At 44.5% G+C, this 12,653-nt stretch overlaps 1 protein-coding gene across 8 annotated transcripts in view; it reads left to right on the plus strand.

Moving 5' to 3' along the window:
• ZSWIM8 (zinc finger SWIM-type containing 8) overlaps window positions 1–12,653 on the plus strand; it is a 69,660-nt gene that overhangs the window by 39,729 nt on the left and 17,278 nt on the right. For 7 of the 8 annotated variants that reach the window (XM_075610640.1, XM_075610639.1, XM_075610641.1 and 4 more), the window contains 5 exons: window positions 1,073–1,252; window positions 7,327–7,510; window positions 10,745–10,843; window positions 11,730–11,854; window positions 11,980–12,214. In XM_075610640.1, the coding sequence (XP_075466755.1) occupies window positions 1,073–1,252; window positions 7,327–7,510; window positions 10,745–10,843; window positions 11,730–11,854; window positions 11,980–12,214 (823 nt within the window). The remainder of the gene's footprint in view (window positions 1–1,072; window positions 1,253–7,326; window positions 7,511–10,744; window positions 10,844–11,729; window positions 11,855–11,979; window positions 12,215–12,653) is intronic. The other variant, XM_075610645.1, reaches the window with a different exon arrangement.

Raw genomic sequence — 12,653 nt, forward strand, 5'->3', positions numbered from 1 at the left:
AAGAAATCTTGCGAGTAGAAGAAATAAGCAATATAATAATAATAATAATAAAAAAAAAACCTGCAAAATTGCATGAAATAGCAAAATAAAATATGACTGCAATAACACACACACACACACACACACACACACTTGTTGCTGCGCCCCCCTGCCTGCTCTCCCCCAGTGCTCACGCCCCCCTACCTTAGTGTGGCGTCATTTGACTCTGCGTTGCCATGGCGACGCGCCCCGAAGCCGGCTGAATCTTGGTAAGTTCAGTTGCAGAGGGCTCGCGCTGTCCCCCAGCATTTCATTTAAATACCTTGGGGAAGAGCGCATGGCCTCTGCAACCGCTGCCCCCCCCCCCCAGAAAAATCTCACACTCCCTAGTTTGTGCACCCCTGCTGTAGTAGTATTCAAGAAGTTTTATTTTGTTACATTTGAGTTGGTCATTTCTTAGCTGCACTATAAGGCCTTGCCCCCGCTGCATGCTGCAGCGTCCGCTGTGGCAGACGCTGCGCTCACCAGAGCCCTCCCCGCAACGGCGCCGGGCCCGCTGCGAGGGGGGGCCGCAGCGCTCGCGCGAGAGCTACTCCTGCTCTCAATAGAATTGAGAGCAGGAACTCGCGTCGAGCGGCTAGGCACGCCCCCCGGCGGTTCAGCCAATGAGGGCGAACCTGCCGGGTGACGTCATGGCCGCGCCCCCGTCACTCCTCCGGCACGCCCCCCCCGGTCTCTGCTCCTGCAGTGAGCTGCAGACCGGGGAATCGCCGGAACGCGCAGCCGAAAGCGCGGGCGCGCATTAGAGCGCCGTGACCGGGGACTTAGCCTAAGTATATGCCATGTTGACTTGAAAGCAGCCAGCTGGGAGGGTGGGACAAATGGACCTAAGTAACTATGACCCTGCGTTGAGTGAAAAAGGGGTAAGAAATATATCAATGTCCTAACACTCCAACCATGTCAAAAGGCAGGGTGTTTCTATAATGAATATAAAGCAAATGTGGGGGTAGAGAAAATGTCATATTCAATATTTCCTCCCATCCAAAAAAATGAATCACTACCTAATGATTTAATACTTGATTTATTCCATCAGGGCAAAAAGAACAAGGTTTCCACCACCAAGCAGACGTGGGTAGCGACACACACCTTGTCCAAAGCAGCCTTCCTTCTTACAGTGCTGAGTGAAAGGCAGGAGTACCACAACCTTGCGTTCTGCATCGGCATGTTTGCCCTGGAGCTGCAGAGACCTCCGGCCTCCACCAAAGCATTAGAGGTAGGGATCGTCCTTGACTGGAAAAGATTGCTGGTAATATGGATTCCAGTCTAAATCTGTGTGAGATTTGTATGCTTGTGCACCTGAATCAGTTGGGTGAAGGCAGTGGCGGCCAACTCCAGTCCTCAAGGGCCAGCAACAGGTCAGGTTTTAAGGATATCTCTGCTTCAGCACAAGTGGCTGAATCAGTGGCTCGGTCGTTGAGTGGAGTTGTCCACCTCTGCGCTACGGCATCGTTAACATCAGAATGTATCTTTCCTGTATCTTTTTTTTTTTAACCTCCGGATGACGTATCCTCAGTATGTTTCTGGCCTTCAAAGCAAAGTGACTTCTGTAGCTTCACAAGGAGAACAGGTCAGGCTTAATCTGGGTGTAGCAGTTCAAAGCCAATTATCAGAGGGGTGTTCCTCCTATTTGTCAATGGGTTTTGGTGAGGTATAATCAGAGTGCCACGTAACTATAATAAAGCACGACTTTACCAGCCGTTTATGATATGAATGAGAGCATTTATATGTAGATGTACAATTTTCATTCTCTCGCTGTCTTTTCATGACTATACTGTATTACAAGTTAAAGATGCACTCGCGTATGAAATGTCTGAATGGGGAAGTGTATTCTTTACCTTTATCCGACAACCAGTGAAGATAAGGGGAGGTGGGGCTCTGGCTGCACAAGCTCTTGCTGATCACTCTGTAACCAGAGGAAATCAAACCCTTCCTAAGGCTATGGCCACGGCGCCGCGCGTGTCTCAGGGCCTGGCGGCGCGTGCACGGGTAACAGCCGAGATCCGCGGTCTATGTGGCTCAATGGGATGCGCTGGGGGTGGCCATGACGGGGGGCGCGGCCATGATGTCAAAGCACAGCACTTTACTGCCATTGGTCTACACTACCTGCACTCCTATGGTCCACACTATCTGCCCTGCCATTGGCTGCCCGCACACCACGTGATCATGTCACTTCAAGGAAAGACAACATTCTTGACTTCCCTGCCAGCGGTTGCGTCATCGAGCTTTGCACGCCCATGCACACACGGCGACTGAGGCCTGCCCCATAGAAGGCGGTGCTCTGGTGTGTAGCGCTCGCTGTAGCGGCCACCGAGAAAAGAATGAGAAAGTACTTCTAGATTTGGCTAAAAAAAAGGTATCGCTCACGCAGATGGGACTTCTAAACATCTCACTTGAATTAGTTCACTGGGGTCCTGGGAGGATTGCCGCTTTAAACTCAAAAGAACTGGAGCTAAATTTCCATAGTTGGCCAGTTGTAATTGGTACCGTCATATGTACCGTAAGAAACATATTCATACCAGAGGCGAGGAAGGGGTGGGGGGGGAGAAAATAGGAGTCCATTCTAAGGCTGCGCTTATAGTGACAGCGACGCAAAAATGCATTGCTGCCGCTGCGTGCGCTTATAGTAAGCGACGTGGCGACGCGATTTTTTGGAAGCCGGGAATATTTGCGTTTTCCCATTCCATCCCTGGGATTTCCCAGGGCATCAAAGTGAGCCCTGAAGCAATCAATGGCCCGGTCGCCCGCGCCGCCGCCGCAAAGCGAAATACAACTTTCGCTAGCGGTGACATCACCCGTCGCGGGCACTATACGCGCGGCCTAAGAGACCGCTCTTCTCGTAAGGAATATCCGTGCACGTCAATCCAGAGCCTTGAATTTAAATGTATCCCAGTTCAGAGCCATGTGTTCCATTTCACTCTGTATTTTTGATACATTTCATAATTTATAAGCAAAGACCGAACGCAGCTTATTCCCTGGAAGAGCTTGTTCTGACAGATGGTTAGCAATTCGTGTCGTGCAGTGGGATTTTGGAGTTGGTAGTATTTTCCACTAATAGGCTTGCTTTTTGTGAGTAATGTAAAAATTAGGTATAAATGTGAAGTCAAGCTGTTCAAAGCCTTGCAGGTTCTAGCCTTAGATTTCTGAGTACAGACTGAAGAGCAGGTCTATATGCAGGATCATGGTGGTTTGGTAAAAGTCATCACAACCACGCAACTGACTGGAACCATTTACCTTACAAAACCTCAACTGTTACCTAGTACCGCAACCCCCAACCACTGGCCCAGCACCAACTTTCCTGACCGTTTAGTGCCAGTCCCTGGAAACCCCATGCACCAATGAACTTGGCATGCTGGGAGTTGTAGTTCTACTTCTAAAATAATACTAGGTTACCAAATATTCCCCCACAAGTTTTGTCTGTCTGTTTGGGAAATGCTACAATCCAGCTAAGTAGACTTGTTTGTTGCTGGTGTTTAGACACAATGTCCCATGGATGTTGCAATTCGGCTCTGTAGATTTCTTCTGCTGTTGGTTTAGACACTGTTACAATTTAATCAAGTAGACTAGTCATGATGCTTGTGTTTAGACACAATGTTGTATATATTGTTCCATCAGTAAGTATAGTGAGCATAGAGTAACATTTAGCAGTGACGTTAGAGCTGCAAGGGAAAATTCTTCCACACAGGAAGAGATGGCTGTGCACTGCAGACATGGACGTTGTTGCCCAAAAAAGAAGCTGATAATGCCGGGTCACTAAAACGAGCACTTTATTGTAGTCACTGTTCCATACACCAACAACAGGAACCTCGAGGAGAAGCTCCGACGCGTTTCGTGCTGAAAAGCACTTTTGTCAAAGAGTAGCGTTCTCCTCGAGAGTACCGGCACTTGTAGTGATTCACCACCTCTAGCTCCTCCCCAATCGTCGCTCACAAAGTCCCCCCTGGTAAGGAGAAACCGCGGATGGCATGTGATGACGTAACGACGTCGGTAACCATGGCGACAACCAAACAAAACAAATGCCAAATACACACGATACATTCAATAGATACAAAGAAGAAATAAGAAAGAAAAAGATTTAAATGAAAAAAAAACATAAATCGCAAAATATAGTGATACAAAACAACATGACATTTAAAGATAACTATAATTAGCTATAAACCCAATTGTCAATTGTTGTATTAGGACTAAAAAAATAAACACAAAATTATGTGTATAAAATATATATATATATATATATATATATATATATATATATATATATATATATATATATATATATATATATGAACAACAAGAAAAGAAAGCGCCCGATCCTAAGTGCAATATGAAAATAATTTTAAATTTTAGCTATATATATATATATATACATTTTTATTTCATAACAAGTGTATAGTCAATCTTTTATTGTGCCATATCCATACTGTTCTATACCATAACATACAAACATCTCAGTGTTTAAATATACCTGATAGGCGCAGTCTTTTCTTTGTTTATATATATATATATAATATCAAAGATATGTATATAATCAAAGATATGTATATATGTGTATATCATAAAACAAATTGAGGTTCCTATTTATATAAATTGTTTATTGTATTTGTAATGCTATTGTAGTGCTTTTATCTAGGTTAAAGATTAAATCTGTACAATAAAATACATTTTTTGAATATTTAGACTAATAAGCGTACAGTGGCTTTATAACATCTAGACATTGTCCAAGTAAGGCCGCGCTTATAGTGCCGTCGCCGGCGGCCGGAAACAAATGCATTGTCGCCGGTGCAAGTGCTTATAGTAAGCGCGACAGCGATGTGGCGACGCGATTTTTGGTAGCCGTAAAAATTAGATTTTTCAGGGGCTGTCGCCTCATGTGACAGCCCCTGAACCAATCAGTAGCCTGGTCGCCCTTGACGCCGCCAGATAGTAAAATACAACTTTCGCTTGCGGCGACAGTGACGTCGCCGGCACTATAAGAGCAGCCTTGGCATGTATGGAGAAAAAGCTATTAGATCATATAATGAAATGTTCTTAGGACACAACCACATCAGTTGATATTACCTTGAATAGGAGAAATGAGAATAAGAAACTTTAATCGCACAATAGTATATTCATAATAAGATATTCAAAAATTACCTAAATTGAAATGTATAACAAGAGACCTTTGATATTCTCATATTAAGTATTTTAACCACAGTTAAAGACCTCAAAATTACCTAAGCAAACATTGATGGAGAAAGATATAAATCGTACATTGTTTTATCAGTCAAAGGACTAAAGTTTTAACCGGAACAAACATCAACAGTTGAAACCTTGTAACTGGGGCAAATCAATATTCATATGTAAATTCACATAGAAGATTATTATTGTTACCCCATGAGAAAAAGAAGTGTCAATGTATACATTGACTAGTTACATTAACAAATGTTTCGATTCCAATTCTGTATTTATCCCAAAGGGGTTTAGAGTATTGAGGGTAAATATCCAGAACTTCTCTCGTTTATTGAAGATGTTCTGTCTATTACCCCCTCCGATAGATAATGGAATATATTCCAAACCACTGAATTGAAAATTGTCTATGCTTCCATGTGGACAATTGGAAAAATGTCTAGACACCGGGAAATCTAGATTTATCTTCTTTATTGATCTCAAATTCTCCATAATTCTTATCTTTAATGGTCTTATCGTCCGGCCGACATCATTTTTTCCACATCCACAATATAAAACATAGACAACATGATCTGTATTGCATGTTATACCATTTTGAATTCTATATCTATCATTTGTAACTCTGGATGAGATGGATTTAATTGTCTTTGCATGTTTACATATGCTACAGAAACCACATCTATGAAATCCCTTTGGTACAAGAAAGCCTTTCATTGATCTTTCAGGGGGTTCTAAATAGACATGGTGATAGATATGTAGAGAGAGTATTTGCTCTCCTAAAAGTAAACTTTGGTGGTTTGGTAACAAAGGGCCTCATGCAGAGAGCATCGTTATTTCAAAACTCGCCATTTTTTGTTCAATTTCCCTCAGAAAACGGCATAAAATGGCGAGTTGCGAAAAACGCGCCATTTTTTTATTTCTATGTTTAAAACTCGCCTCGCGGCTGGCGAGAACCTCCATCGCGCCATTTTTAAAACTCTCCGAATGCAGAGAGGTGCGAACGGCAAGTAGCGGCTGTTCGCGCCAAAAAAAGGCGCGATTCTCGCATTTTTGCCGCGCCACGAAAATATGGCAAGATGGCGCTCGCCGCCTATAGTAAAGGGGAAAAAAAAGGCGCGAATTTGTTTTTACACGTTTCTGAAGCGCGCATCTCGCCAATTTAAACTCGCCACACGCATCCATGTTAAACATAGCAGAATTCGCACTTTTCTGCATATGGAGAATAAAACTCTCCAAAAAAGCTACTTTTTATGAAATTCGCCATTTTTAAAATTCTATGCTCTCTGCATGAGGCCCAAAAGGTTTTAAAGCCGAGCTGAGCTTCAGAGCTGCGCTGTGTCCAGGCACAGCATTTATAGGTGAGTTTAGCCAGGGTTGGTGCACAAGCTTAATGCTCAGTTTGCTTGTCAATTATTAATCAACAACACTGGTGTTTTCATTAGCTTATTGAAAAATTAGGAAGCGACATTGGAGCTGCGCTGTTTCACATACAGCATTTATATGATAGTTTAGTGTATGCAGTGTTGTTTGATGTTCACACACTTGTGTTCTTTATAGCAGCATACAAATTCAAGCAATAGCTGTTTAATATATTTAAATAGGTTATTAATATATGACTGATTTAACTTGTTGATATGAGATATAAATAAAGTGGCATTTCAAGCGAACATATTATTATTCATACCACTCGGTGATTTACAACAATAGCCAACTGCCCCACGTAGGAAGAATGTTACATTTCTATTTTATTCACGTTTCACTGTGCACTTCATATTCACTTAAGCATATAAAATGTATTAGCTTTGTATGCACCAAGGTAATGTGCTTTCTGTAGAGGATTTGCTGACTTTTATCAGACAAACGCTCTAATTTGTAAATATCCATTTCCTAGCCCATAGGTTGCACCCATTGTCATTCAGAGATACAAAGATTAATTACAATTTTAATATAATTGTGAGCGGTGTATAAACTGTTAGTTTGGTATACTGTTTGGGAAATGGTTTCAAGCCTTTTGTCCGATGGTCCCTTGATATCCTGAATATAGAACATTAGTCTGTATATAGAAGATGTTTGGGAACCACTATAGTTACTACTTTATATCATTGTTTTGTTTGCCACGTGTAGGTGAAGCTGGCGTACCAAGAATCTGAGATTGTGTCCCTTTTAAAGAAAATCCCATTGGACTGCAATGAAATGAATACCATTCGTGGACGGGGAAAGGAGTTGAGGGACGGCACACTATGTGACTATAGACCTGTCCTGCCACTCATGCTGGCCAGTTTTATTTTTGATGTCCTGTGCACCCCAGGTAAGGATATAGCTTGGTGATTATAAACCAAAAACCCTAGACTGTTCCCAACAGTTTCAACCTTCATCTTGGGGACCACCAGCCACACTCGGCCGTATGAATAACCAATGCACTTTCGCATATGTGAATATACCTCATTTGTATATGAATAGAATAGTAATCCAAAAATCCCTGTCTGGCACAGGGCTTATAAACGTGTGAGAACCACTGGGCTGTGTCTAGCCTGATACAGCTGCATATGGAAAACTACAGCGGTGCAAACGTTTGTGTAATACTATTTGTAATTGTAGTTTTAGGTCATTGAACCATACTGCCCCTTGTGTGGAGCATAGAGGTGCAATCCCATAGTTGGCCAGTAGATTTTTTTTTTTTTAGGGGACGGTTTGTCAATTAAGTGTTTATTTTCCCTTATCTCACCCTGTCCTTATCAGAGAAGCAATAAAGATGCGGGGAGGGGGGACTCTGGCTGTACAAGCCTTAGGCTAAGGTCCCGTTGCACGCGTCCGCACGGCTGGCTTGCTTGCCGGCGGCGCGTGCAACTCGCTGTACCGCGATCTGCGGTTTACAGGATACTTTTCTCGGAGCGGGGGGGCGTGGCCAAACGGGTCGGGGGGGGGCGCGGCCATGACGTGAGGGGGCGCGGCCATGACGTGAGGGGCCGGAGCGGGAGGTGGGCGGGAGTGGGAGGATTGACAGGGAGGGGGGGGGGCGTGGCTTGAGCGGAGGGACCCGCTACTCTTCCCCCCCCTCCCTCCACGGGCTGCCACGGGCTGCAGGTAAGTAAAAAAAACACACACACGCAGGCACTCATACATACATACATACACACACACGCAGGCACTCATACATACATACATACATACATACATACACACACACACACACAGGCAGGCACGCACGCACTCATACACACACACACACACACACAGACAGAGACAGGCACGCACACAGACAGGCACACACATACACACATACACACACACACAGGCAGGCACGCACGCACTCAGACACACACACAGAGAGGCACTCACGCTGCTTTCACTCCACACTCCTCCCCGCTCCCCGAAGCCTCTCCTCCTCCCGCAGCCTCCCCTCCCCATTGGCTCACAGCCACACCACGTAACGCGTCAACGCTAGGAAACACCATTCTGTGGGGTCTCCTAGCGGCTGACGCGCCACAGCGTGTAGTCAGCTGTGCCGCCAGGGGGGACCGGGACCGGCTCGCAAGGATTCCCCTGCTGGTGGGGAACTCGCTACATTGCCGCCCGCGCCAACGAGCGCAGCGGGTCCCAGGCCTTACTGATCACAGGTGACATCACACGAAAGGGAGCAGCCAGAGGAAATCAAGCCCCTCCCAAGTCTAACATTATAACAATACATAAATACTTACAGGTTCCAGATTTGGATAAAAAGAAGGTATTAATTACGCAGATGAGACCCCGTAAACATGTCGCTGGAATTTGTCAACTTCGGTCCTCGGAGGGATTGCCCCTTCCACCCTTTGAGTGCTGGAGGAGCCACGAGGGCCAACGTACCACGGCTCCTCTGGGAATCGTGATCATGTGTCCGCTCAGTCACAGAGGACTGAACAGAAGGGACGCGCAGGATGCAATCTCCCTTAGAAACCGATGCTGTAGCTACCGCAGTACGTCACGGGGACCCTGAGTGTCAGACTAATGTAGGGCTTACGCCGTGGCACTCAAAGGGTTAAACTAATTTGTATGGGGTACAGGAAACCTGTACGATACGTGGAGACTCAAAATTGTTGTAGAAACATAATTTAGTTATCAGCATTTCTGACGCCGCAGTTTTGTTCCTCGGCTTGTGTTTTCTCATGGATCTTGTAATGAGGAACTTCTAGTACACTCCCCGTTAGATGCATCTTTCTGTGAGGTCCGTCTCGTGCGACAGCTTTAAAGTCTGAACGATGACCAGGCTGCGAAACCTACGTTTCCTAACCAGTGCGAGCCCCTGTCACATCGCTCAGCATTGTACAGCGCTGTTCCCTTGCCCTTGTATATGCCCGTCAGCTGATGGGATGCAGAAGCAGCCCACCCACTCTGAAAGTGCAGCGTTATTAGAATTAGCAAGCACTATATGGCTGGAAAGGTCAAATATAACTAGATTCATGCAGTGCTTTCTTTAGTTTTGTATAAAAATATACATTTACAATGTTGACAGTAACCTAAGCAAGCAGTCTTTTCTGTTCTAAGAATCTGAGTTTCAATAGAAATCGTCGCTTTGTTTATTTTTACTCTTCTCTCTGCTTCTTTTACAAAATAGTTGTGATGTCGCTTGGGTTCTCCTCTCCATCTTGGGCAATAGTTGCATTGTGTTGCTTCCAATTGAGCTGGTTCATTATGTGAGCGTGCTGTAATATCTCTGTGCTGCGGGCTGAAGGAGCAGCTCAGTGAGTAAAGGCACGGACTCTGAGAACGACAACACCGAGTTTGAATCGGGAATTGTTCAGTGCCCGGTATCGGCTCCTTGTGACCTTGGGCAAGTCTCTTTATCTCCCTGTGCCTCAGGCACCAACAGAGATTGTAATCTCATCTGGGCAGGGGATGTGTCTGTAAGGCTGCGCTTATAGTGCCTTGCGACGTCGCTCCAAAACAAATTAATTGACTCTGTCGCAAGCGCTTATTGTAAGAGCAACGGAGCGTCTAAAAATATGGAAGCCGGGTAAATTTGATTTTTTAGAGACAGTCGCCACATGTGACTGTCTCTAAACCAATCAAATTGCGTGACCCGTCCCTTTTAGTGACGTCACTAGCCTTGTCGCTAAAAGTAAAATTATAACTTTTGCCGGTGGCGACGGGTGACATCATCGGTCGCGTCGCCAGCACTATAAGCGCGGCCTAACATTCCTATGTGCTGCGTGCTGTACTGTACGTGAGAAGCGCTTTGAGTCCCTTTGGGAGAAAAACGCTATATGAAATAGTTATTGTAACTACCAATGTGTGTTAACGTATTTAACATGTAGATATTTTATGGTCTTGTCTCAGCCAATTATACTGCTCCTCTGAATATGTTGGTGTGTTATAAATTATAATATAAGCTATTTTGTATCTATAATGTAATCAGGCGATCTGTAATAAATTATCAAGAGTGCACAGTTTAAAATGTTAGGAAGTTTAAACTTTTCCAATTCCAAAAACTCTATAGGGGAAGTTTTACTTGTAACGAGGCAGTTTAATCTCTTCCTAATCATTTTCCTTGTTTGTTCCCTTGCAGTGGTTTCCCCAACAGGATCCCGTCCTCCAAGTCGTAATCGTAACAACGAGATGCCTGGGGATGAGGAGCTGGGGTTTGAGGCGGCTGTAGCTGCATTAGGTAAAGGAGCATTCAGACTGCCTTGGGCGTTCGTTCACATCGCTATCTCCCTGGCTCCCATCTACAGTGTCATGGTTTTACTGGAGCTCACGTGATACAGAATGGCAGCCGATCCCAACATACACACAAGTGATGAGCTTTGGCTTAGGATTGGGAAGCACAATCTGTTGAGGGCTCAGGGATTCCAGGGAGTATGTTTATGAACATGGTGAAAGGTTTCCTTGCAGCTGTGCAAATTTTGGCCTGGACACAATGTTCATGAAAGGTGCTTCCCTGTTGTCAAAGTATTACTCGGTTATCTTCTCTAAGCTTGCACTGGTTTTCCCACTTTGCAGAACACGAACTCTTTACTCCGTGTTGGACTAATGTTACAGTAATATTTTGTTATCGTTAGAAATGATGCTTCAGTAATTAAGTTAATGGGCACTTATGACCGTAACATCAGTTGTCCTTATTTTGTATTGGAAGAAGAGTTTATCAACTTTGCAGGGGAATCAAAACCAGATGAAAACTTGAAGTAGAAAATGCACAACACAAACCAATTATTCATTTTTGGATTTCTGACGCTCTTAACTCTGACTGCTTCTGATTTACCATTGCATTGCAAATCATGTCCATTAATCATGGATTCGTTCAAGTCAATGAACTGGATGTGTCATTTGCCCTTTTCTCAAGGCAAGGTTGTATTCGGCGTGTTTCATTTTAAACAGGAAATCTAAAGACACGCAGCTCAGTCTGAAATAGTGTCCATCAGAAGGACATGTTTTTTTAGGTACCTTATCATTTTGCAGGCGGCTTATTACTCTATAGGATTTATTATGAACTACCTGAATTCAACAAGTTTACTGGGGCGCAAATAGTACATTTCTCTTGCTCCTATGCCCAGGAATGAAGACGACTGTCAGTGAAGCTGAGCATCCCTTGCTTTGTGAGGGTACCCGAAGGGAGAAGGGGGATTTGGCTCTTGCCCTGATGATTACCTATAAAGATGATCAGTCAAAGTTAAAAAAGGTATGTCAATGTCTTGTCTTTCACCACTCCTGGCATGCCACGTTAGTGGACAAGTGGAAGCAACATATGCACGCACAGACTTAAAGCTGGTTATGTTGGTTTTGTTTTGCCTCCCCATCACGCAGATTTTGGACAAGCTGCTGGACCGAGAAAGTCAGACTCACAAACCGCAGACCCTGAGCTCCTTCTACTCTTCTAGCAAACCCACGGCAACCAATCAGAAATCTCCCTCCAAACATGCCTCCCAGTCCACTGCACCCATCCTCATATCAGGTAGCCCGGCCACTCACCAGCAGCCGGGTGGGACCAGTGCAGTCCATGGAGGCCTGGCAGAGAACTTAGCGGATAAGAGCACTCAGGGTAACATTGTTTGCACCTCTCCCATCTTGAGACTTTGTGCAGGCATGGTCATTGTCACAGTCATAGAATTACATGGGATACATATAATACCTTGATGGGCAGTAGTAATGACCCATACCATTGACCTTCATGTCACTATATGTTTAGATAGATTTGTATGAACTGTGCAAGCATTACTGTTGAGTGCAATGGGAAATATATTTGACCTACTTAAGGCAGTGGCCTATAAAGAGTTCAGCTCAGGATTCAGTGGGATCTCGTGACCTTGTTCATGTCTCCCCATTTCTCTGATAGAAAAAAACCCAACCTAATGGCATGCTCTTCAGTGTAGGTAACGATAGAAAGAAAAGTGGAGCTGCATATAGTTCTCGTGGGGCAACAGAACCCAGGAGTGCGGCCAACACCCAAATATAACCATGGGACAAAATGCTCAGGTTCC

Source organism: Ascaphus truei, chromosome 8 (assembly GCF_040206685.1).
Source record: "Ascaphus truei isolate aAscTru1 chromosome 8, aAscTru1.hap1, whole genome shotgun sequence".
Classification (NCBI taxonomy): domain Eukaryota; kingdom Metazoa; phylum Chordata; class Amphibia; order Anura; family Ascaphidae; genus Ascaphus; species Ascaphus truei.